The sequence below is a fragment of the Colossoma macropomum genome, unplaced genomic scaffold, assembly GCF_904425465.1.
Source record: "Colossoma macropomum unplaced genomic scaffold, Colossoma_macropomum, whole genome shotgun sequence".
In the NCBI taxonomy this organism is placed as follows: Eukaryota; Metazoa; Chordata; class Actinopteri; order Characiformes; family Serrasalmidae; genus Colossoma; species Colossoma macropomum.
The window spans coordinates 3,408,035-3,435,344 of NW_023494788.1; the positions used below are offsets into that span (position 1 = coordinate 3,408,035).

A 27,310-nucleotide genomic window follows, 5' to 3' on the forward strand; every position below is an offset into this window, starting at 1 on the left:
GTGCGTTCAGAAAATTTATTTGGATATATTGTAATCTACAGTAAAACAATGTAGACGCAATATATCGTGGAAACATTGTCTTTGTCGCTGACAGAAACATGCAGTGAGGAGGCTTCAATAAATTACTGCCTACAAACAGAGCAGCTCGCCATCCCAGCAGCGCTTCCATGAAAATAAACTCTTTTGTACAATACAAAAAAAGACAAAATAAATAAAGCTATTCCATTTAGCTCAAGGGAACTTAACTTATCATGAAAGTACATGTTCGCGTGGAATGTACAGGTTTTTTTTTGTTTTTTTTTAACTTTGGGGGCTAAAACAGCCTACAAATGGTCAATATCATCATACAGTAATAGATTCAGTCTTACTGGAAAACGTATATGATGGTTTACAGACACTGCAGTGCGGTAGTGTTTCAGAACGGTCTGTTGGAGTAGTTGAGACTGCAGAGTGGCTTTGGGGGAGAAACAACAGGTTGTGTGGTAACACTATAATAACGGGCCCTAGAAATAGCAGCATAGTCATCATGCAATAGTTTGTTAATGACAGTTAATCTAGAATTGCGTCCTGTGCATTAATAAGCGCTACCATTTGAATTACTACTCACCACTGACGAATCGACACAGTTAGTACTATAAATGCATTTTATAAATGTATTATGCAGTCGTAAGTCTTATGCAAAAGTTTACGCACCCTGGTCTAATGATGTTTTGTTGGTTTTCTAAGTGAAAATAAGTGAACACTTCCTCTACAGCAGGGTGTTAAACTCAACCAGTAAAAGGGCCAAATTAAAAATCTCAACAAATCCGTGAGCCAGATTTTATTTTTACTTTTTACATTTTGCCGTGACCCCAACTGCCCACTGTTTATTTAAAATATGCCAAAACTACAACGGCAAAAATACAGGCACTGGATAACTTGAACGATTCAAAAATAATTTTATATAAAACAATTTGCTTTTATTTAAAACAGACTCCATTATCTGCAGATCACTGTTAAACTTCTTTAAGTGTCCCCAATGTACTGTGGTGCTGTCCCATAGATCGTTGTTGGGGAGGGGGTGGCAGCACACATTACGCTGCAGTGCATGCTGGGAACTGTAGTGCAGCTCATGGTTAAATGGGCTAATATTAATAGAAAATTTAAATAATTTTGCGGCCCGAATAGGATTGGCCCACGGGCCTCGTGTTTGACACATGGGCTCTACAGAGAACACACTTTTGCACAATTACTGTTTATTTGGTGAATTTAAATTATAAAGGGGAAAAAAACTAAATGTGTCATACAAAGTTTATGGTACATTTAATACTTGTTTTTTTTTTGTTAAATTCAGCAAACTGTGCATTAAAATGTGCAGAAGTGTGTTCTTTGTAAAGGATGCGTTTACTTATTTACACTTTTTTTTTTATTTCCACAAAACGTCATTTGACTTGGGGTGCCTAAACCTTCGCACACGGCTGTAAGGCATAAAAATTCAAATGGTACCATTTATTAATGCATCTGACTATTATATAAAACTATTAGCTAACGATTAAGATGCTGTTTATCAGGGCCTGTTATTATGAAGTGTTGCTGGTTGTCTTTCTTTGTTTTCTTTTTTAAGAGCTACTGACACAAAACTTATGAACAGGCTGAAATATTATTTCCTCAACACTGAATAAAAAAACAAAAACAAAAAAAACTTTTTTGCTGCTTGTGTACACGGCAAGCATTTACTGACTTCTACTGTGTATGTCTTCATACATTATTGGTGTCAGAAAACGGCACGACAGCTTCCGAAAGCTCCCTATCTGCAGTTTGAGACAACGATTACGCAGGACGAGTCAAATCAGACTAAAGGTCATAAATATTGATTCACACCTCAAGCTGAATGACAATCAGATCTGTTTAAAAAGCTCTGAGCAGTTGCTGTATTTTGAGGAAATGCTAATATATGATGAACACAGAAACTCTTGAGCATCAAAGTCATGAAGACACGTTTGCAGCTGTTTCAGACTGGAAAATAAATAGAAAAGCAGCCTAAGAGACGCTGGGAGGAGACCAAAGGAAGCTGTAGCTCTGTCTAACGTACTGAACGGTAACAAACTGCAGTCTTTCAGTCACTTCATCAGTTTGTTTGCTGATCCTGTGTGGGTAGCGGCTGTATAGCTGCTGCTGTCGCATTTTCGGTCACGTTGGATGGTTTCGAGCTTCCTCTTTTTTCCCCTCTGTTCATGTCTGGTAGCCACTCTACTATCTGCATCTGCCTGTGTAGAAAAGAAGCAGTTTTTATTATAATCATAAACAAAGAGATTCTCCTAAAGAGATCAGCCTTCAGGAACCCCCAGCCAGCACATATGTCGGTTCATAAAGACAGAAAACCTTAAACAATTCAAAAACATATTAACCCTGAGAAGGGCTGATGCTGTTTTCCTATACATTTGATTTATGTTACATCATTATTTAACATTATTTATTAATTACAAATGCAACATTAGAATTACACAATGAGCTACGTGACTGATCATACAGTGATGCATTGAAATGGAAATACTTGGCTGATACCGAAACAGAAAATCGGGACACCGTGGGCTAAAACCAAATCCAAAAATCATTATTTTATGTAAAATTCTTTTTGATTTAAACTTAATAAAATGATTTGGAATCTACAGTATGTGTCACTAAATCCAACATCCTCAGAAACAGGGAACGGTTGGTCGTCCAAAGCAATTAATTCCATTATTTTTAGTGTTATTTTGCACTTTATTTGTCGTTTGTTAATTTTTCTGTCATTTTCATGAACTGGGGCTATATATTATGTTGCCAAGCTTGCAGAGACTTTCCCTTCTGCTTCTGTTCTGTGTACTGAGTGAGATGTGTTTCCAAGTGGTATCAAACCCTTTGAGCAGAAGTTCTCGGGTGTTGTATCTCCTCCTGATACTCGGCATGAACAGTGATTATAAATCTTTATAATGTGTCTCACAGAAACTGTGATTTAGACACACATGGCTGGTTTTTCACTGTTTATCTGCTGCTGCTCAAACTGTTTGAACCAGCGCAGGAGGCTGAAAGGAACAAAGAGCGTTTATAATGACTATTTCTTGTTTTCTTTACCATTCACATCATTTGTAAACTCTTAGATTTTGATAAATCATTGTAGGCCCATTCAATCTTTTAAACACACACACACACACACACACACACACACACACACACACACACACACACACAAAGTCGCTTATCTTGAAGTCAGGAAACACCCTGGAAAGGTTGCCAGTCATCTAAATAGGGTCGTTTTAAAATTTTGGGCTGTTCAGTTCATTCCTAGAATTATATTTACATTTCAACAGGGTAAACACAAAAAAACATGGCAACAAAGATCATATTTCAAGGAATTTTGGACCATTTCTATTGGTCCATTAATAATGAATTATTTATATAATGTAAACAGCAGCTGTTATTTTGGTGTAATGAATATTTTAAAACAAGAGTCAAAAAGAGTTTTGATAAGACGGCGACAACGGACTACCCACTGAATATCAATAATATATCTGAAAAGTTGGAAATATATTACGGCAGGCCTCGTATCTCATTAACATTAAAAATTGCATTACACTTGAGTGAGCAGCAGTGTTGCCAAACATGTGGCCTGAGGGCTGTGGAAGGCCTGATAAAGCAGTGGTTCTCAAACTGGTCCTCAAGGGCCCTTTTTTGCAGCTCATAGTGATACAGCAGAAATGTGGACTGTCTGGGGGTCCCTGATGACATGCTTGAGAACTATTGCAATAAAGTTTCTAATCCGGCCTGTCAAATGAATTTAGAATCCAAGTCCTAACTTAAAACCATCTTGTGGACAACATAATTGAAATAAAAGATCTTACATTAAAAATGGGTAAAATGACAGCACGTGTTATTCCACTAGGGGGCAATGTAGAGCATTCATATCAGATTTATGTTGAAAAATACAGTGATTTGCAAAAACAACTGAGAATGGCTAAAAACAAAAGTCCTGGCTGCACAGTATTCATTTTTAATCGTGGCTGAGACACCAGCGATGCACATTTAGGAGGAGTCGATGCGTTATCGGCCTACAAAACTGACTTTTAGGTCTGACCCACTCGACAACGTAATGTGGTCCATGCGAGACCCCTGGTGTACAGAGACACAATATAACCCATGATATCTCATTCACTCTGGTAGCTGAATCAAATGCTCTTTGTCTTTTTTGATTAGGTACCTGCGTGGTCACTGCTTGTCGGTGGTCTGCGGCGGCTGTTCGCTTGCTTTGGCCTGGCTGGTGTGCTGGACTTTGGGGTTCAGCGAGGTCCGGGGTTCTGGGGTCCGTCCTCGTTTTCTCTGGGCAGGGGGAACTGAAGCTGTTGCTGGAGGCTGGGGGTCGGGGTCAGGAGGCTGAGGCTGGGGCTGGGTTTGGGTTTGTTGGGACTGGGGCTGGGTTTGGGTGGAACTGGAGGGGACACCTGTAGAAAACACATCTGAGTGATTATAGTTGCACATACACACTACGTGCAAAAAAAGGGCACATCAAACACAATCATAGCAGTGGTTTTCAACTGTTTGAGGTAATCAATGCTCAGTGGAACAATACTGACTTTCTTTTAAAGCTTGTCTGGAAATTTACCTACGAGACTTCACTATTTAAAGAAGTCAAAAGGAAAAGCTCTCCCAGAGCAAGAGAACAACAACATAGTAAAAAAAAAAGCAGCCTTAAAAATAACACATAATACTGGTCATCATAAAATAAATAAATGAATAAACAAACAAATAAATAAATAAGTGAATAACAATTGTAAATAATGAAGACTATTTTGATTAATGTCATAATAATAATTGTGATTATGATTTTTATGTTTATAAAGTTCATGATTATACAACTGAATGATTATATGATTATAATATCACTGCTACTACAATAAAAAAATATTATTATAATAATTTTTGTAGTAGTATTGTTATGTGAATTTTGAAGCTATGCAATGATGATTGAGTCTGTGGATAAAATGCTAGACTTCAGTCTCTTTAGATGAAAACAGGGCCATAAGGTAATCTAAAAAGCTGTGCCTTAATTTTTGGACTGAAATGAATGGAAGTGAATGGAAAGCTTCTCCCAAATAGTCCCTCAGTGCCAAAGCAGCTCCCTTCCAGTGACACACGTTAGGAGGCAAAAGCTGAGGGCCTGGTGTACCCAAAGACGTAATAAACAAAAAGATCAATAAGAGCCACCATCCTTGCATTGTACTTCTCCAGCATTTTACAGGAAGGCAAGAAATGGTATTCTGTGCACTGGCTCCCTCTAGAGGCCTGAATGTGCTAGAACCACACTGCCTCATTGTCTAAAAACCATGTCTCCAGAAAAAAAGCACTCTTAACTTTAAAGTATGTTAGTGTGGCAAAGTTTTTTAGTCCAAGTAATTTCAAACCATTTCTACTGGTCCATGAAATGTTCACATAATGTAAAATGGTGTACATAATAAACTGAATAAACAGAGTGAGGAGGTTTTGAATCTAATGTGGCAGTGTGGTTATTTTTAAGAGGGCGTTATAGAGTAGGTACTGAAAGGGCTGGGTGTCGTTCAAGAAAGTTCAACGTTGATGCCAACAGACATCGATGCTGCATCCATCGCGTTTATGAATGTGGTCAACCACACTTTTTCATGTCTTTATTAATTTTTGACTGAGTACAGTCTGTGGCCAACATGAAGACGGGCAATTTGGAAAGCGGAGAGATTTAAAAAAAAACAAAAAAAACAAAGTTCACTGCTCATCTCTGCAGCACAGTGAGAAGTTTCTAAAAAATGCTGGTAATATCACTGAACAGAAGGAACTCATTCAGATTTCCAGTTTGGGCCGAGTCGTCTAGCTGTTGTCAGATTACATTACATTATCAAACACATGCAAAAGTTTGAACACTCCAGTCAGATAACATGTGAACACACTTAAATATGGCATTTTTCTGCCCATTTAGCGCAAAATTTTAATGATCTATTTATCTTTGGGTTTTCTCAGTTCGGAGTTTAGAATATTGGATTTTACTGTTGAACAGCTTCCGACATTGTATAAAAACAAACGTATGTGTGAAATGAGGAGATCTTACCGCTGCTGCTGGCCTGAGAGTCATCTGACAGCGGGGGCTCTGCCTCCTCCTGTATGGTGGGCACAGATGCTAGCAGACCTTAGAAAAAGAGAAACACAAACAAAAATAGGGATGCATGATGATATCAAACATACTGGTATCAAATTTGTTCAATTAGAATTGTAATTGTACAATTAATTGTAAATAATTGTAATGGTAATTAAAGTTTGTCCAAGTTTCCCCGTCTAGTTTTTAAGTTGGCTTAACGAAGCTATCGCAATAAAATCCCAGGAGATTGCGAAGGTGTTGCTAGGCCATTGCTATGGAATCCCAGGTGGATGCTAAAGTATTTGATGCGAAATCGTTTATTGTAGAGAATTTTTTCGTCATGTCTCTGCACTGCTGTCGCCATAGTACCATGGCCATTGTACATACATACAAAACAAGCAAGCACTGTGAAGAATTAACTGTGTTTGTGTGTGAAGAGTCACTCACTAAGGCCTCTGTAGTGGGAGAGCTGTTGGTAGACCTGCTTCATCCTCTCGATGTTGAGGCGGCTGCTCTCGGCGTGGTTGATCATGGGTTTGGGGTAGTCCACTCCCACCACGCAGTTGGCCGCCTTCTGAATAGACTCTGGCGCGTTCCAGGGCTCGTAGATGTAGCGGTTCGGATAGTCCTTCAGCTTTGGGATGTATCTCCTGCAGAATATCAGAATAACCAATAAATATATACGAGATACACAATGTTAACCGTTAAAAAATGTTATATACACACATAACGTCAGTGAAAATACTGTGAAATCATTAAGGCAATACTGTTTTAATAAAGTTTTATCCTACTGTGAAAAACTACAATACACCATAATATACTTTTCTGAATGTAAACACATTGAGCCTCATCCACCAACCACTTTTAAGAAGAAATTTCTTCTTAAAATCCACTTACGCAGTTTTCACGAAGATCCTGATGTTCACCCATGTTTTCTTATTTGGGAATTGTTCTTGGCTAAGAACAGAATCTACACTGTACACACTAGAAGGAACAAATGGGAACAGTTCTGCGCTCTAAGAATACGTCATGAATCTAACGTAGAATCTTTCTTAGGACCTTTCTCAAAAACGAATTAAGAAAAAGCTTGAGAAGATTTTGGTGAATGAAGCCCACTGTGATTTTTCTGTCCAATACAAAAATGAAGCTGCAGTTAAAAACATGTCCAGATGTGTATACATTAGAACAGTTTTTTCTTCCACTGAACAAACACAGAGATACAGCACAGCTCTTTCTTCCAGCTTTGACAGCGCAGTTTAAAGATGTAACGCAGCAAAGCGAAATCCAGCCTGTGAATGTTTACATTAGTGCTTATGCAACCCTGCATTGTTCTCTTAAACAAATCTGCAGCCCCGTTCTAGCATCAGAGCTCTAAACCAATTGCAGGACATCAGCTACCGACGCGTTTCCCTTCCTTTAAATGACAAAAGAAAAAACTTTATACAACCAGCCAATCTATAAACCAGGCATTGTGCAGTGTGTTTATTCAACTGACACAAAAAGGCAGCCAACAAAGAATCTATTAGAACAGTCACAGCAGACAGTTAGTAGTTTGCTAGAGTAGGTGTGACTCAGCCTCCTGCAGAACTCACTTCCAAACCTAGTTCAACATGACTGCGTTTACTATTCAAACGCTGGCAAAGATTCTGCTGGATCTGCTACGTAAGAGAGAAATTTTAACGAGAAAATGTGAACAATTTAAACAAAAATGTCAAAAAATAAAAATGCATGACGTGAAATTATACAATCGTGTGCAAAAGCTTGAACACTCCCAGTCTAACTGCACGCTTTCCCAAAAGTTTGGCTGCCGCCGATTAAATTAGGTTTTGTTGATTTCCTAAGTAAATACTAGCTGACACATGTGGGTCAGATCTGTCCATCAAGACCAAATTGAGTGTTTTGATGAATTAACCCTTAACAAACATAAATAACTGTGGTCAAAATAATACAGATCAGTCCTTCCCTGTCAAAGAAAGACTCACGACTGTGTTTTTAATAATCGCAAAGCATATTATTGTCTACAATCCGATATTTTGTCCTAGTCTTGTGGGGCCAGAATACATGTCGTAATAAGAATGACCATCTGGGGACAAACTGTTAAACTTTCAGGGCTGGATTTTGCCACAAAGAAGACTCGGCCCTCTCTAAAATCCACCACCTAACCGTTGGGCAGCGTGCTCTTAACGTCTGTTGTCCAATCAATAACACAAGTGATGCAAACTAGTGAGCAAAATGCCATCATTAACTCACTTCACTCTTCAGAATATTTCAGAAACGCCCTTCAGTTTAGTTTTGCTCAGTGCATAAATTTATTTAATGAAACTGCTACAAATACTTTGTTTGAAAACGTTAACTCGAGAAGAGGGATTTAACTTCTTTGCCAACTGGATATGGAAAGAGTGTAGTTTACCAAGCCTGTCTGGATGTTTACAACTTGTTTAAAAACACAAAAACTAATGGTCTTAGTGATACGTCCATTACTGTCCGTAATAAAAGGGCAAGAAAATTTTTAAATGCAAAGGAGATTCCAGCTGCTTGCGGGTCACAGCACGGAAACGGAAAGGAAAGTTGCTTCAGACGCTTTCAGACAGACGTTTAGGCTTTGTTCACACAGCAGGTAAAAGTGGCCCAAATCTGATCTTTTTCTTCATATGTGCCACAGGTGTGTGTCTGTGTGGCAGTGTGAACAGCAAAACACACCCTGAACCTGACATTTTCAATTCCGATTTGGGACGCTTTTCTATGTGGCACTGAAATCCGATACGTATCCGATAGGCAGCAATGCGACTCATTCTGAACAGCCAGACTGGAACTTATGCAATTCTGTACTTCAATCCAACTCAACATTCGCCATAATTTAGCGCTGCTGAGACTTGGGGTGATGTTTCTGTACAAAATGTGATCTTGAACACATTCTGGGTGATGAGCCCAGCTGTCAGTCAGTGAAGCTTCACGACGGCTGCTGTGATGCTGGCGAAGTTAAAACTGAACCCGCCGGGAGCGACTGGCGTTCGTTGGCATAACTGTTTACCTCTGGATGAGCCACGTGAAGCATTGTTCTTTTGCGCATGCGGGTCAGTTTAGGAGCTGATCTGTTCAGACTGATGTCGCATACAGATCACATTTAAAAGATAAGGTGAACAGCCAAACAAAAAAATCGGATTTGGTGAGAAAATCAGATTTGGGCCACTTTTACCTGCTGTGTGAACGTAGCCTTATTCTATCAGTGGCTTGATGGAACAGCTGTGGACGAAGTTCATACCACTGCTCAGTGGTGAGTACATGTAGTTATGTGTTTTTAAAGTTATTGTTGTTTTGCTGTCATAACGGGTGTTCTTGTAGCACGCTTATCAGTTTTAATGATCATTTAGCTTCAATACAATTTTTTCGTGAGCATCACTTTGTGTATCGTTGCAACTGTGAACAACAGAGGCCACATACAGCTGCCGATAACCCAGCGTCAGCCCAGTGATCTCTTCTAAAGCCAATCAATAGTGTAGTTTAAAGGTTTTTCTGTTGCAAGAAATGTAACCGCATGTAATGTGTCGTCCGCACATGTGAAAGATATGTACATGCTTAAAGTTTTGGGGGCACATTTCAGTGATTACAACTTGCATACATTCATCACGCTAGCAACAGACTTGTTTTCCACTGGACAACATCGAACGAGTGCACCACTGCCCATCATGAGGCGTTGGATTGGTTTAAGAAATTTCACATTCACTTTGTTCCACATCTAACCCAAAATTTCTCATATTTCTCATAGTTGTCCCCAGACATTCTTGATACGAATCACATTTGGCTCCACGAGACTACGTGCAGCCCTGCTGTAAACTTTGACATAATCACTACCAAACGTATCACAGCTTTGCTCTTTTTTTATCTCTGAAGTACAATAAATCCTTGCTAAGGCTGTACACTAAAAGCACTGTTGCTGTATGCAGTCCATCTTTGAGGTCTGTAGGCTAAAGACTGGTTTACCGTATGTAGTCCCCGCTGGGGTCGGTGCGGCGGCCGAAGCCCACTGGGCAGTAGCAGTGGAAGAACTGCTGGAAGAAGGCGCTGCATGAGAGCCACATCCAGCTGCCGGCATTCACACTCCAGTCGGCGTCCAGCAACAGCTCCTCAAACACCTGCCAAGGAGGAACACAACTCAGTCAGGTCCTTGCTATGAATGGTGTGCTTATTCAAACACTTGGCATGTGGCTTCCTTTATTGTTGGGTTTTTTCCCCACAAGTGAGTGCAGTTCAGGTCAGCAGGCACTTGTTATTGATTTATTTAACCAACAGTAACAATTAGGCTCATCTGATGCGTATAGTATATGACTAGTTATGTCTTTTTTTGGTTCAAAAAGGTAGTTTATGACACAAACTGAAATTGCAGCTTTGTTAGATCATGTTTGTTACATACTGAATAAATGCAACTGCAGCATTCAGGAACCATGTTATTGATGGAAATATTTTAGAGGATAGCCCAGGGGTCGGCAACACGCAGCTCTTTTACTGCCCTGTTGCGGCTCCACGGCAGAATTAGATTTGTAGGTAAAAATAAAATAATCCTCCTTTGCAGTAAAATAAAGCTTTGCTGATCGTTCAAAACTGTTTTAACAGTAAATGGTCTTAAACGCTGGAGTTAATATAGCCTATATCTACTAATTTACCCTTTAACCCTGAAGGTTCGTGTGCAGACTGCTGGCTCAGAGAAAGATTTATAAACGCACATCGATAATTTGGAGACGAATTAGCTTGTGTGTGTTTACAGCACTAAAAAGTAACAAAGTTTTAGTCTGTTTCTCATTTGACTTTTCCTGTCCCACCTTAAATGGTGCTGCAGTTACATACGTTTAAGGTGGAACTGGAAAAGTCGAACAAGAAGCTGGCGAATGGGATGCTGACTTCAGGCATGTGAAAAAATCTAACGTTAAAAGACATTTTACAAGAAACTATACTACTTTGGCAGAAATGTTTCCTGCTGGAGATGCCAGAAAAGTGGCTATAGCTGAGCTAAAGCTTAAAGCAGAGCAAAGCAAGCTTGTGTTTTTGTTTCTAATATATTTTTCAGTCTTAGCACATTAGCACAAACTGAGACATATTTACAGCCAAGATGTTAAAATGGACAAAGTGGTTTGATTTTTGTTGAAAGGACCCGGTATAGCCAAATGGCCCCAACTGAGCAAAATTAGAGAGAGAATTTGTACGACTTATCGTAGTGTTAAAGCTGTACTATATACATTTTGGGGATTTGGAGATCTCCTTGGCGGAAAAGCGTAACTGCACGCAACGTCTGGAAGAACGTATAGTAGTGTGGGTTGGGCTTCGGACCCTTTTCCAGAGCGAATGAATCTGATGTTTGCGGGAGTCTAGTTCTAACCACAATCTACTCCAGCAAAGTGACTTCTTAACTGTGAGTTCTTAAAGTGAGTTCTTAACTGGCTGCATCAGATGCAGTCATAAAAAATGGGGGTAAGGAAGAGGGGCAGCATGTGATTTGCAGGTTGAAATAAAGCAGGAAAGTGGGTTTCCAGGAGGAGGGTTAGTGACCACTGCATTATACAGTGCACCACATAACCCTGCTGTTTGCCTCTGAGCCTTTGCGTACCTTCGTGCCGCTCTCCCAGCTGATCCACAGGTCACCGCGGGTGAGGAAGCAGGCCACGGCGTGCCGCGCCAGGTGATGGATCCAGCCCTCCTGCCTCAGCTGGGTCATGATGGCGTCGATCCAGGGGAAGCCCGTGCGACCCTCTGCCCACTTAGCCAGCGCCTCAGGGTTGTGGTCCCAGGGAATCTGCACGCAGATGGGGTTCCCCTCCATGCGGTCGAAGTTGGGGTTGTTGGTGGCCGCCGTGTAGAAGAACTCCCGCCATAACAGCTGCCCGAAGAGCGAGAGAGGGGGGCTGGATTTTCGGCGCAGCTGGAAAAAGGAAGATCACAGGAAGACACATCCGATTCAACAACGAATGGCTTGTTTTAGAAGCTGTGTAACATTGGGTTAGAACGGGGGTGTCAAACTCAACCAGTAAAAGGGTCATATTAAAAAAAAAAAAATCTTAACAAATCTGTGGGCCAGAGGAAAAAAAATATTTTTATTTTATTTTTAATTAATGTTGTGCTATAACCTAAACTGGCCGTTGATTATTCATAATATGCAAAAACTTCTACAGCAAAATACAGACACTTGTAGACGGTGAAATATTACATGGACACTTCAAATATCCAAAATTTAAATGTCCCCAGGAGCTCAGTCTTTTAAACCTACCTGTTTGCTTGAACTAGACACCTGGCATCTTTTCTTTGCTGCGAGTTCATCAAGATTTGGGCTCAATTTCTGAGCTGCTGAGCTGACGTTAAGTGTTTATGTTGAACTGCAGCTGAAATGCATTTGGTGATAGGACTGGTGTGGAGTGTAGAATTGTGTAGAACTGAGGTGTAACCGCTGTCCCATAGACTGCTGTTGGAGTAGGACAGTTGAATCGCACACTGCGTTGCAGTGCATGCTGTGGACTGCAGCGCAGCTCATTGTGAAATGGGCTAATGTTATTAGAAAATTTAAATATTTTGTGGACCAGACAGGATCGTCAGATCAGGCCTGCGGACCTTGTGTTTGACATATAGGGGTTAGAAAAGTCAGGTCTGTTCAAAAAATTGGAAATGAGAAAGAAGGCTTGTAATGTGAATGTAGCCTTAATTCAACCCTGTCCCAGCTTTTTTTGGAATGTGTTGCAGGCATCAAATTTGGAAAATATTCTCTCTTTTGTGCTATTTTCAACTGAATACTTGTAAAAGAGTTTACAAATCACTGCTTTGTTTTTATTAACATATTACCTACTGTCCCAAATTTTTGGTTTTGGGTTAATACATCACAGTACAGAAGGGGAATGAGTTACCATTCAATCCTACCAACACACTATACAAATAAAAGTGAAGTAAGTTAAATGAAGCAGGTTCACGTATTAAAACATTATGCTTACCTTCATGTAGAGCTCTCGCAGGTGGTAGTAGAACACTCGACTCGACAGGCAGCCGAAACAAAGGTACGGACTCAGACCGGTGGGGTTAGCGAACAGCGAGTGGGCATTTATTCGAGGCCGCTCAAAACTCGCAACCCAGGCCTAAATAAACAACAAGCAAATACAGATTAAAACTCTAGGTTTAAATAACAAACTTACTGGATGGACAAAGTGACTCACCTTTCTGTCCAGGTGTTTATTAAGTCTCTCCAGAGCCTCCGTTTCACCTCCCTTCCATACTGGTGTGACGTCTCCCTGATTCTTAAACCCTGAGAGAGGAAACACCACATATTGAACACACAATTCATGTATTATCCAGGAGGAGTGTATTTTTCATGTGTGATAAAATATCCCACATATTGATATATCTGCAATAATAATCCACAATCAGGATCGTAATGAAATATAGCCCACTGCCGGCAGGAAAGACGATTATGATTACGCAACCTTTATGTAACAAGGTTATCACACATGTAGCCGGTTCAACGGTTAAAAGGAGAACCTGTTAATTAAGGCTGTGGGTGAAACTGATTCTGTCTATTCAGTGTGCACTCAGCACTGCTCATATACTAACACTTTACAACCTGCTCAGTCAGAATGGGCTGTGAAGGCCTTGAAACTCACACCTGCACCTCCACGACTGCAGGTGTATTTGGTTGATTATGTCAGAAGACACATGAAAAGACACGATGGAAAGGAGAACGTTCCAGTTCAGTCCCACCCCGCCCACATTTTTCTTCAGTCCCAGCACAGCTGATCCAGTTATCAGGTGGCCATTTTAACAGCCGGATAAAGCCAAAAATGTGGACTGGATCTGAAATCCCTGCACACTGGGACCCAAAGGTCTGCCTGCTTTGAGAAAAGTATGTAGTGAAACTGTTTTTAATTAGAAGTCTAGAAATAAACAGATCATAATAGGCCTAAAAAACAGGGCGATGTAACCACTCCAGTAAAACAACCAAGCTAAAGTGACTGGGTTTCATTCTACAGCAGGCACCTCTGCTCAGATCAGAAAAAGATAACAAATAATACTGAACATATGTACAAAATGTTTTATGCATTTTTACTGTTAAAACTGGGTTATTAGGAGCTGTAAAAAGCTGTCAGGTTGTGCTAAAGTAAATTCCTCACCGTCTCTGCTGCAGCGTGCGATTAACAGCTCAGGAACTGATCTTAACCTGGTGGTTAAGATCAGTTAAATTACAACACTATTTTCAAAAAAAGTTGGGATTTGGTGCAAAATGTAAATGTTTTTAGCATTACACAACTTTACCAGACTTTGTTGCCCCTGTCCCAGAATGATTTGCACATCATTGTATTCTGTTTTTATTTACATTTTGCACAGTGTCCCAACTTTTTTGGAAATGGGGTTGGATGAAATTTTAATGAAAATATTATATTTGTTTTCCAAAGGCCTCCACAGCTAAACTATAAGCTATAAGGACAAAAAAATAACTTTTCTTTTTTTTTTTTTAATGAAACACGTAGGCATGGCTTTGCAAATCACTCAGTTACAATTTAATGTGATTTTTCTTAAAGACTTTCATTAAAACAGTATATGCTCACAAAAAAGCATATAAACTACAAATATAAAAGATTGTTGGTTGGGGTGGGCATATAATTCATATAATTTTTTTTTGAAAAGGAGAAAGTTCTGTTCTTGTTCCCTGTATTATATTTATTTGTATTTATTCTAATGATATGCAGAGGTTTTACAAGCAAAAACGCACTTACTGGCAGGACAAATGGTTTTAAACAGTTTGCTTAGGTGCCTTTTGCACAGTCCAGTCCAGCTGCGGAAGGAAATTTAATGTGTAAATGAGTAAATGTAAATGCGGTCTCACCCAGCTCCTCCAGTGAGGGCACGCTGTAATGCTCATCATGATTGTCAGCGATTTGCGTCCGGCAGCTGGCCATCTGCTCCTGTGTGATTGTGGGCAACGGCTTCTTCGGAAGCTCCAGCCGGTTCACTATGGCCTGAAAGCGTTTGAAGGTGAGTGGAGGGCTGTTACTGTTCATCTCGATGATCCTGAAGAAAACACACAACAGCATTAGTTGGTACATTAGTCAGTTGTACTTCCAATTCCTGGCCACTTTATTAGAAACTCCTACCTTGTGTTTTCACACACTGGTCACTTTATTAGAAACACCTAACTTGTGCTTTCACGCACTGGCCACTTTATTAGAAACACCTAACTTGTGCTGTCAATAAACTGGTCACTTTATTAGAAACACCTACCCTGTGCTTTCAATAAACTGGTCACTTTATTAGAAACACCTACCCTGTGCTTTCAATAAACTGGTCACTTTATTAGAAATACCTACCTTGTGTTTACACTAACGAGCCACTTTATTAGAAACACCAACCTTGTACATCCACTAACTGGGCAATTTATACGAAACACCTCCCTTGTCTTTCCACTAACTGGCCAATTTATTAGAAACACCTGTCTTGTATTTCCACTCACTGGCCACTTTATGAGCTATACTGGTAAGAGTATCAGCTGGGGATTTTACACACGTCAGTGTCCAGCCAAGAGCAGCTCTGAGGTCAGAAACTGACCACTGATGAAGGGTTAGAGGACAGCAAACTGTGCAACAACAGACGATCTACAGTCTCTAACTGTACACCAGGAGGTGGAGTTACAAAGGAGAGGTTTTAATAAACAGCTGGTGAGTGTAGATATTACTGTAACTACAGTTACTGCAGTTACTACTAATAACCTCAACAATGTGGTAAAAATACAATCTATTACCAAAATAACCTTCAGGCCAGTACATTCTTACGGGACACGATTAATGAATGCATTTTCACTTTTTACTGCATTTTCCAGTTTGACCAGGTCACGGCACGCCATTCATTATCTATGCTGATAGTGTCTATCACACATTCCTGCATCTCTCACCCTCTTTCATCGACCAGAACGGCCACTGTCGGCCTCTTATTTATAGTCCTGATCTTATACAACGCCCCTCTATATCTGGGCGGGAGACAGCACGTGTTATTGGCTGATTTCCTTGGCGCCGTTTGGAGTCAGGAGGCTGCCATGTGTCTGGATGCGCCCGCGTGCAGGCAGCACATGTCCGCGACTCTGGATTACACACACTGTTATTCCACTCTCCTCCCCTGAACACGCCAGCAACCCGCCCACGGCACATGCGGCTCAGTGTGACCTGCAGTTACACCCGTCCGCCACCCGGTGGCGGCAGTGTGGCTGAGAGTGAGGACAAAGTGCTTCAAATTACACACACACAAAAAACCTGTTGGTGTTACTATACTTCTGAGTACTTCCACTGGATTCAAGGTTACTATAGCTAAATATTGCTGCCCATAGGCCTAAACCTAAACCTGATCTCAGCCTCAGAAACCAAAAGGGAATCTTTTGGCTTTTGTTTTGTTTTTTTAAAGGCAGTATTTGTGATGGAAAACACATGGATTGAGCAATGTCTTTTAATAAAGAGTGATATTTTTCTGAAGACATCTGGTCCTCACAAAAACCCCAAAGACACACACTCTGAGCTGGATATATTAAACACATCAATCACATTTATATAATAGCAATCACCTGCTATAGTTCAAGCATTATGAATACGCTAGTGCTCTCTCTGGTCTGGACAGTGCAAAGCAAGTTATATAAAACAGCCACCGCTGTTCGTCATTCCCTTTCATTGAGTAACACTTTACAGCAGCACGTGCCACTCCTGGCGTTACGCGTCACTACATCATGCTGCTGCACACTGTGATTCACTGGCAGGGCTGAAAAACATAGCTAGAAATTCATATCACAGTTATTCAGCCACTTCAGGAACAGCTCTACTTCATTTTACTGCCATTTTATCCTATTCCTTCAAGTGTATACATCTCAGAATCAAAATAAGACGAATACATAGTGACAATTTCCCGAAGGATTATGTTTAACTGTGGAAGCCAAAATTCGTGACCACATTTAAAGGAGAGAGAATTCTACTAATTTTTCAAACCTTCTGCATAATTTAAACACTTGTTGCACTGTAAACAAAGTCATATATTAGTTTTGATGTGAGGCAGTTCATTGTAGAGACTCTTACGGACTATTTCTTTTTACTACACTGTTAGAAATAAAGGTTCTCTGCAGGTACATTTTTTTGTTCATCAAGGTACAAACAATGTAAATGTTCTCTCAAAAGGTACAACAGTGGTTTTAAGGTCCAACTGTGAACCTTAAATAAGTTTTTCCAGGTGAAAAGTTCGTATTTGTACCTTTTCATAACCGAATGTTTTAAAACAGAACAGTAAAATAAAAGCCTGGAGACGAGACGGGGTGTGTGGAGTCAGTACAGCTTAGAGAATATCATTTCAGTGGATTATGGTACAGTTCTGTTCCCTGACTAAAGGTACTGAGATGTACCCTTGAGGGTATCACCACCCCAGTGACAAGAGGGGGACTGCCCCAGTGACAGTTTAGTACATTTATTTCTATGAGTGTGGTTGTGACAAGGGGTTGCCAGATCTATAACACAAATACAGACATTTTATTTACTATCCAAAACAACCAGTGAACCTACACGTGCCTTCTCAGCTTATATATGTAATGTTGATGGTAAAATAGTGGAAACTCTGAAAGTGCCAAGTTTGCTTCAGAGACTATTTTGCAACAAAACACCCCTCACAATGCTGGTGATGGTAAAATAGGGATAAATCTGGGGACTATTTCGCACTTTCTCTCAAACTGCTGAAAACAATGTCTCAGTCTTCAGGCAGAGTATTCATAACCATTTTGTCTAATAACTTTGTGAGGGAGCTTTTGGAGGTGGACGTCTGGTTCCCATCACCACCACTGTGAACAATTCTGAAGTTTCTCTCGAACGGACCATTTCACACCAAACCCCTCTGAACAACACAGTTTACATATTATCTAATTAATTATGCAGAAATTTTGAAAAAAAAAAAAAAAATTGGTGGAATTCTCCCTCTAAAATATGATTGTGAAGAAATTAAATTACTTATTGCTTTAATCGGAGACAAAATCTGATAATGAGGGAAGTATGTAACTCAGTACAAGGTTCAAAACCAACCTGGATTAGATAAAATATCTAATAAAAAATTAAGTCTGCAGCCTATGAATATATTTTTATTCCTCTGCTGGAGTTTTATCATTTCATTCACGTAAACATTCTAAAGTCTATTAGAAGTGCTTACATAATTATTAACTACCAAGCGCAGACACGTGGCCCAGGTTAGACGCGCACGTGATTACGATAAACTCTGTTTATAGAAATCACAGAGTACACCTCAGTGTGGAGAACTCTGAAGAAACAGACTGTACATATGACTGACTGATGTCAAAGTGAGTGAGCAAGATCAGAGTACTGTGCAAAAGTCAGAGACCACCTTTCATTTATCTCTTTTCCGCGCAAAAAACAGCCATTAAGCACAAATTATTCATTTTTCAGGAGATATTTCTGAGGAAATTAGATATGAGACACTCCACTTACATAGGGTAGGAGCAAGTCAAAGTGAAAAAACAGGAGTTTCCAAAACTGGAGCTTAAACTGCCCCCATCAGATAAGCAGCACTTAAAGCTCTCATCTTTGAGAGAGAGGAGAAAATCAAGCTGCTTCAGATCTGAAAACATCCACAGGTGTTTCTGTCCATCCTTCCACTGTGAGAAGACGACTCAGTGCTGTGGGTCTGAAAGGATGTGTAGCTGTCAAGAAGAACCTCACTGAGAAAAGGAGACGGACACATCAAACAAAGAAGCTGAACAATGGACTGACCACCCCAGAGTCCAGACCTCAACATCACTGAATGGGTTTGATTACTTCAGAAAATGATCAACCAGCTTCTAAGACTGAACTTTGGAGGTGTGTCTGCAGATTCTTTGAGGAACTGAAAGTGAGTCTCCTGAAAAGAATGGAAGCTGGAATGAAGGTAAAGAGTGACTCACTGAAAACACTGATTTTATATATTAGTTTTTGAGGCTTCTGTGTAATTTTTATCTTTTCCCAGATGCAAAAAAAAACAAAAACAAAAACAAAAACAAAAACTTGTACTTAATGGCCATTTTGAATGGAAGCTCAGGGGTCTCTGAGTTTTGAACAGTACTGTATGAGTGTTGTTTCACCCACCTGTCTGGACTGTAGAGCGTGTGAGAGTTCCTCACTATCGTCTCCACACCGAACTCCTGAGCGATCTTAACGATGGCCCCATCTCGATCCTTTCCGTACGGCTCTGGGTCATACTCAAAGGTCAACCGGGTCACATTCCACTCCTGAGAGAGAGAGAGCGAGAGAGAGAGAGCAAATCAACAATGGAGTGAGACAGACACATAGAAAAAAAATGGCAGAAAGAGAAAGAGAGAACAAACGAGTCCAAAAGAAACAGACAGCAGAGAGAGAGAGAGAGAGAGAGAGAGAGAGAGAGGAAATAAAGAAAGTTAGAGAAATAGACAGGAAAAAAAGAGAGGAAAGACAAAGAACGAACAATGAAACACAAAAGGCAAAAAGAAAGCAAGACAGGAGGACACACAGACAGAAAGAAAAAAAGACAAAAGGAGGAGCCAGAATGAAAGAATAAATGAACGAAAGACAGAAATAAAGACAGCAAAGAAGAAAAGATAGGAAAAAAGAAGGAGGTAAGGAGGAAAGAAAGGCAAAAAGAAAGAAAAGATAGAAAAACAGAGAAAGAAGGGAAAGAAAACAGAATGAAAGGAAGAAACAGAAGGAACGAATGAAAAATAAAAAAAACACGAGAGAGGGAGAAGCAGAAAGAGAGAAAACAGACAAAAAGAGAATGAAAAAGAAAGACAGAATGAATGAAAGAAATAAAAACAGATAAAAGAGAAGGAGAGAAAAGAAAGACAAAAAAGAATTTAAAAAAAGAATGAAGAAGAGAAAAAGAAAGAAAGAAAGAAAAAGAGAATTCAGTTGACTTCAGAAGGAAGAGCTGCTGTGATTGAATCCTCTGATTCTGAGAGAAATGCTTGACGCTGATGTTGTCAGCTCTGGTCTGAGAGCTCTTTCGAGCCTCTTTCATGTGGTCACAAAGCAGAGAACTGGATGAAAAAGTGATCAGACTGATGAAGTAAAGTGCCGGCGTGACGATGTCACTGAGACTAAACCCAAAAAGCAGAAGCGTACGGCTGCTGTCACAACGAAACCTCTGAGACTTTACAAGAAGAACTGAAAAAACATTCAGAACTCGAATGCATGTTAATGTAATCAGTGTTCGCTCAGTGTAGAGAGCAGCTGGAGTTCTCACCCGGAGGAAGACAGTGGAGTTTAAACACTGTTTATAACCTGAAAATAATGTGTATGAAATATTAATTCAGCTTCAAGATCTGATCACAGCAACATAAACATCCTTTTTATGTTATGAAGGACAGCCAGACACTAAAGGTGGGGCACCATCAGCACTGAGTTCACTATAAAAAATGATGTATTAATAACACCACACTTAACTTGTGTTACCTGTTTTAACAAATTCTGCGTTGAAAGTGACACAAAATGTGCCGTCTCCAACTGGACACACTGGTGTGTCCATTCAGAGAGAGAATGTGGTGTTTTTAACAACTGGTAACTGGAATATTATAAAGTTTTCGCTGTTTTAATATTCTTTCAGACTCCCACTGATGTTTTCTATGACTGCTTGCTTTCACTGGCTGAAATGGGCTTTTATCCTCTGTGCTCACCCCATGCAGACATGAAGAAGCCGCGGAGAGTCTTGCATAAACAGGCTCAATGCGATGATGACGACATCAACCTGCCCACCTGCTCCCCCTTAATACACATCAGGGATGAACACATGCACACGCTTCACTGTGAGCCAGCACAGCTCACCATTATATTAAAACAAGTTCAAGTCCAATTTGAACACGTTTGGAAAAACAAATACATATAAATTGTTGTATCCATCAAATTTGCTTAGGAGAGAGTCATTTTAAAATATGCTTGATCATAGAAATTATCCACTATCACTGTAGATTCATCAAGAAAAGTGAATTTTAAGCAATAATTACCTTAATCGAGTTTAACTCATATAAAAGTCCAGTAAGTTTTGTATGAGTATGTAACTCTTGTATTTTACTCACAGCTTTTCTTTGCTGGAAACGACCTAGCAGAACATTCAAGTGTAAATTTTTCGAACTACACGACTGTGTGTACACTGTGTCATAGCACAAATTAAAATATTGTAGCACAAAAACCCCAAAAATACATCTATAAAGGCAAAAATCCCAAAATGTAGAATTAGGAAAATAACAGAAACAGCATGTAAAATCATTTTAATATTCATTTTGTGAACGAGTTCACTTTGTCCACAGTAATTTACATCCACACAAGGGGATGCAACTTTTAGAACTGAAGTTGTGTTTTGTGCTTCACTGAAAGGGAGGAAACCCACACCAGCAGGAGCACACAGAAATGCATGTATGGTTGTAGAAATAACCTCAATCCCATTTCTTATTTTTACTCCTGCCCTTGTTTTCAAATGTCACCTTGTCCCTTGGAACGGAGTTACAAGGGGAAGTGGCTGAAATCTTCCCTATAAAATGGGACCCTCAAATAAAAAAAGAGCGTTACTTCATTAACAGCTACTAGAGCTGCTCTGTAGGTGGCCCTGCCAGTCTGCAGTGATAGCAGAGAAGGGGAAAATTCAGCTCCTCACTGCTGGGCTTTAGTTAGGGCATCATTTGCCATTATTTATTATCGCTCACCCCTAATTCTTCGGTGACATGAAGACGAATTCAGCTCTTTGTTAGCTTCTTGTTTGAATTGTACCGTTCCGCCTTAAATGGAGCAGCTGTTACATTCTGGCACTTCAAGCATTGTCCAGTTGTTCTTTTTTTCTCATAACTTTCTGTTTGGTCTCTGAAAAACCTCTGTTTGGAAGGCCATGTAGCCCTAACACTTCACCTTACCCCTCTATCTCAACAACAATCGGGACACCCAATCCCTAGGCGTGAACGCACACGAGGGCTAAGGGTTTTGTGGTAGGAGTGAGGGGTGAAACGGGATTGGGCCATGCATTTCAAAATAAGAAGAAAAACAGTTTATTAGGTAAGGCTCAGTGCTTTTTTTTCCCCATGTAATCAGCCAATCCCAAAAATGATACAGGCTAAATAGCACAATGGCAGCCTTTGGCCTGACTTATTCAGCAGGTAATGGTAAAATCATTCCCTTCACCTGACTACAACTTCGCAAGTCCTCTACTCATCTGCTTTCCAACACCTCTGACAACGGTGGAAGGTTATTAGCAGTTTTTGTGGTTCTCCATTCAATTTCAGTGACAGAAGGTGATGAGAGGAATTAGCTGTGGCACTATAATAACAGAGACGCTGATGTATCAAAGCTTTTTCAAAGCTTCTAATTTTTTGAGGTGGTCTTCAACCAAAATATCCCCCAAGAAGGACTTGTGATGACCCAATTTTCACTCCTGATGTAAGAAAGAACATCATGACACCTTGGCTAATAAGCTCCTATTTTAACCCTCCTGTTATCCTCAAATTTACTGGCATCTTTTATCCATGGGGTCAATTTGACCCCAGCAATTTAAACCTCCACGTGGTCCTTGCACTGCTACAGGTGTGGTTATGTTAGGTTAGGTTGAGGCTAACCTTAAACAGGAACTTTTTTTTTTTTTTCTGAAGATTACAAAATTGAATGTTATAGTTACCTCAATATCATCCAAAACAAACATGTATAAAATGTTGATATTCCTTATGTTTCATACAGCTAAAACAGTCAAACTGACCCCAAAGAAAAATGATGATGTGTACAAAATGTGTACAGGACACTGAAAACATCATGTTAGTTTTATGTTTACCCAGTTGTTCTCATAAAATTAGGAAACGTCATTAAATATGAAGGAATACGAAAAAAATGATGTCAATAATTATATTGAATGGGCTCAAATTGACCCCAAAGGTAATAGGAGGGATAATAAGACACAAGCCTGAAGCGTTTTGTCCTGAGGGTGCGTTCTCTAGCCAAAAACAATCCACTAACTCAATTCAAACAGCGAAAACAACAGGGACCTGAAAGGACATAAAAGCAGCAGTGAGGAGAAACTGTCTCGCAGGTGTCTTTACCTAAACTGTTACAAAAGGTTTTGGGGAAAATGAAGACTTAAAGCCATGATTCAGAATGTTATCAGTGCAAACAGCATAGCATTATTGTCATAAACAGCACTCACAGGGCTGGGCTTCATCCTGGAAATGGCAAAGTGCTGCGATAAGACTGAGAGCAAGCTGTTGTTTTCTCCTAAAGTCACGTTTATGAAAGATATTTTATAAGAGGTGAGCAATTTGACAGTATTTATTGTTGTGTTTTCCAGAGCTGTTGTGGATATTGTCAATACTTAAAAACACTAAACAACCACAACAGGGTCTTTGTCACGAAACGACCTCAAACTACGTCCATAAATATCTGAGTGTCATAATCACACAGACAAACAACATTCATTTAGTTTAGTAGATTAATTCGCACTCAATATGATATTTTTCATTTTTAAAGATTTTTTTTGCTTTTTTTTCAACCTTAATTCTCATTACTCCAATGTGCCCACAAATCTGTTTCTCATTACTAATAAACGTATTTCTTTTTTTAAATGTTGTTTATATTTTTTATTACTTATCTTCAAATCTTGCTGTTTGATTACAGAGAATTTGGTCACTTATTTTGGAAAATATTACTAAAAGTACATTTTTAATTTAATTAAATCATTCAGGTTTATTCCATATCATTCCACCAGGTATCACTGCTTGTATATCCAAAGTATATCCATATAATAATAATAATAATAATAATAATAGGTTTGAATGATTTTAATTCTTTCAAGCTGGGTCCCAGTATTTGTCATATTTGTGAGATTAACTACCTTTTTCATCATAAGGAGAGAGGAATTAATCCTATTTAACTGGATTCAGTTTAGTGTATGAATCACAGTATTCATAATTACTAATGCTATAGTGTTTTTTAGCTCTATTAGTTCTTCATCTGTTCCAAATATTGGGATACATACTGAGTATAGAAGAAATGTCTTAAAGCACTGATATATTTTGCCATTTTTCCTGCCCCATAAATACTGACTATATCCACGATATACTCAGAAAAACACACTACTTTATCATATTTATCATAATATTAATAAATATCGTCCATCTATCCTCAGCAATGCCAACATCAATGATAGTTTCCTGAAAATGCTCATATCAAAACCTTCATAAAGCGATTAAAAGTTTAGCCAAAAAAGCTAATGTCACTAGCAATTCATGAAAATCTAGTTCAGTCTAAAAAACGTCGCAAACAATGAATGTGTTTTTAACTGAACTAAAAAGGTTGCTAAAATTTAATGAAACAGTCAAAAGCTAATGCAACTGACAATGAATGAAGGTTTAGTTCAGTCGAAACAGCTAATGTTGCTAACAATGAAACTGCTCAGTCAAATAGCTAAGGTTTCTAGCAATGAATGTAAGTTTAGTTTAGTTAAAAACTAAAGCTGCTAAAAATGAAAACTGTTCAGTCAAAATAAGCTAAGGTCACTAAGAATAAATGACAGTTTAGTTCAGTCAAAAAAGCTAAATGTTACTAGCAATTAATAAAAATCTAGTCTAGTCAAAAAAGCTAACGTTGCCAACAATGAATAAAAGTCTAGTTCAATCAAATAAGCTAATATCGCTAACAGTGACTGAAAATGCTCAATCAAAATATGCTAAAGTTGCTAACAATGAATGAAAGTCAATAGCCAGAAACGAACATTATGAAAATAAAGTCATGCTAATTGGTAGCTAGCAGTTTCCATTAGTTGTTAGCCATGACGTGCGGTAACCTACATCTGTGAGGCTGTAGGGTTTAGACGACACTGTTAGGAATAGTTTTCACCATCAGCCTCACAACTACAGTCCTTCATCTTCATCAGTCAGTCTGAATTTAATGTGGAACAGCTATTATAAGGTAGCGGGCAGAGGGAAACAGGCCAAAGCTGACTGCTGAAGGAGAGACTCTGACACTTACCCCATATTATGGGCTTTAATTAAAACGGCCAGTGCCAGAGCAGCGTCACTGCACTGAATCCATCAGCCTGGAGGATGTCCACCACACTGATCAGGAGGTGGACCAGCGAAATTCTCACCCACACATTTCCCCAGCCCATGGCACGGGCCACTATCACAGGAGCAAGCAGAGCTCCGTATTATTGTTGTAAATACCCCATAATTTACTCTACATACTGGATATATGCCTGTTTTGTGATGACCTTTAGGACTTATTTGTCTTGTATTTAAACATATTTATTAATTGAATACTTATGCACCAATTTAGCCAAGATTAATGCCTCATGTGTCCAAGTGTACCTGGCCAGTAAAGTGATTCTGATGACCAAACTGCTCATAATTACCTTTTTTTTTCAGGATATATTCCAGTAAGAGTCGACCCCAAAAGCCCTCCCAGTCACTAAAGGCTGGTTTCCCTAAGACTAGGACAACCAGAACTACATCAATAGTGAAAATCACTTCTAGAACCAAGTCACATTTAGCAAAAACCCAAAGTTTTGCATTTGACAGCCAAATGACCAAATCTACTGCACTGTATGATCAATTCATTCAGTGAAGTGAACTGGAGCCTTAGAGGGTAAAGGCTAACAGACAGAGACAGTTAGATAAAGATTCATAAACTGACCTTGAACAGCCTGGGAAACACATCTGCGGGCTGCCCTCGCACCACGAACAGCCTCGAGTTGAGTTTCCTTAAACACGTGTCCAGATCCTCTAATGACTCCAGCAAAAACCTGTAAGGTTACAAAAAATGACAACTCTTAGTCTAAAGACAATGTAAAAAAAATGATCTGACTCTACTTTCATAAACTCAATCATTAACTGGCCCCGGTGACCAGGCCTGACCCATGATCCAGTAGTAAACTTACATAGTTAAATCATGCATTGCCTTCTTCGGTGCTTCAATTCAGACATTAAAAAAAGGTTTAATTCTTAGGGGGACACTTACCCAGGCCCGTACTAAGACTAAGCCTGGGCTACAAAAGATTTTCCAGGCTTATAACCAGTTGAATTGCAATTTATGCCAAGACTAGACTTCATCTGCAGTCTGAAGGCTGGTTTCCCAGACACGGATTAAGCCTAGTAATGGACTAAAAAGAAGTGCCAATTGTGAATCACCATTGAAAATTCTTCTCAGTCCAGGATTAGCCTTAAACGCCCATGTCCTACATTTCTCTTGTATTTTTATTTCCCACTAAGGTCCATATGGGACGCTTGTGTGGTTTTATGTACCAAAAACAGTCATAATTCATTTTGACATCACCATTTTCCAACCTCTCTTTATCCCTCAGCATTAAACAGGCTGTTTGTGTTGTTGTACTTTTGTTGTACATAAAAGACTGATAAATGTAAACAACCACTGTTCTGTCCTGTATTCTGCATTCAGCAATTCAAAAAGCAGCCCAGGTTGAAACATTCCTTATAACCTCTATGTCAACAGGCAAATGTATGTTAATGTAAAGGTATTTTTGTGACATCATATAAACAATGAGTTTTAAACAGGCTGTTTCTGCACTGTATGGACTGGAGAGAAAACTGAATATTTTGCAATTTGAACAATATTTATGTTCTACATCAAACTCCTATTTCAAAAAACTGAGAACAATTTGGTTTTCCATTACATGGGCCCTTTAACATGGGTCTGCGAAATCAGCCCTGTATAATCAAGACACTTATGACATGAAATGTTTAGAATATGCTGCCTGATGTCTGAGAATATTTTGAGACAGGATTCTGGCCAAAGATTTTTTTAATCCATTCATAGCAAAATGGTAAATGCAGGGCATTGTAAGGCAAAACTGTACTCATATAATCCTTTTTTCCCCCAAATTTATCACTATTTTACCATCATTAACATATAAACACTCAGAAGACATGTGTAGGTTCACTAGTGATTTTGGACAGTAGATAAAACTATATATTTATATAAAGCATTTATATAAATACTATATTTGCATTGTAGGCATGGCGACCCCTGGTTCCTATCACCACCACTGTAAAGAAATCTGAGTCAGTAAGTTTCTCTACAAACCATTTCACATCAAACCACTCTGAATGACTCTGTTTACATCTCAACCTCAAGTCTGTTGGATTTACTGCACTATTTGGGTGCAGAAACTGTCATTTCCTGATCTATGTGGAAACCTACTAGGAAT

At 39.3% G+C, this 27,310-nt stretch overlaps 1 protein-coding gene across 1 annotated transcript in view; it reads right to left on the reverse strand.

Annotated features, from left to right (window-relative positions):
- Positions 1-27,310, reverse strand: part of cry2 (cryptochrome circadian regulator 2) — a 30,278-nt gene continuing 2,968 nt past the window's right edge. Inside the window, exons 2-12 of the mRNA XM_036568076.1 lie at positions 25,780-25,888; positions 19,234-19,376; positions 14,970-15,154; positions 13,306-13,394; positions 13,087-13,227; positions 11,718-12,029; positions 10,100-10,251; positions 6,566-6,768; positions 6,092-6,169; positions 4,217-4,457; positions 1-2,246 (exon numbers count right to left, since the gene is read on the reverse strand). Of these exons, the coding sequence (XP_036423969.1) occupies positions 4,225-4,457; positions 6,092-6,169; positions 6,566-6,768; positions 10,100-10,251; positions 11,718-12,029; positions 13,087-13,227; positions 13,306-13,394; positions 14,970-15,154; positions 19,234-19,376; positions 25,780-25,888 (1,645 nt within the window). The 3' untranslated portion in view covers positions 1-2,246; positions 4,217-4,224. The remainder of the gene's footprint in view (positions 2,247-4,216; positions 4,458-6,091; positions 6,170-6,565; positions 6,769-10,099; positions 10,252-11,717; positions 12,030-13,086; positions 13,228-13,305; positions 13,395-14,969; positions 15,155-19,233; positions 19,377-25,779; positions 25,889-27,310) is intronic.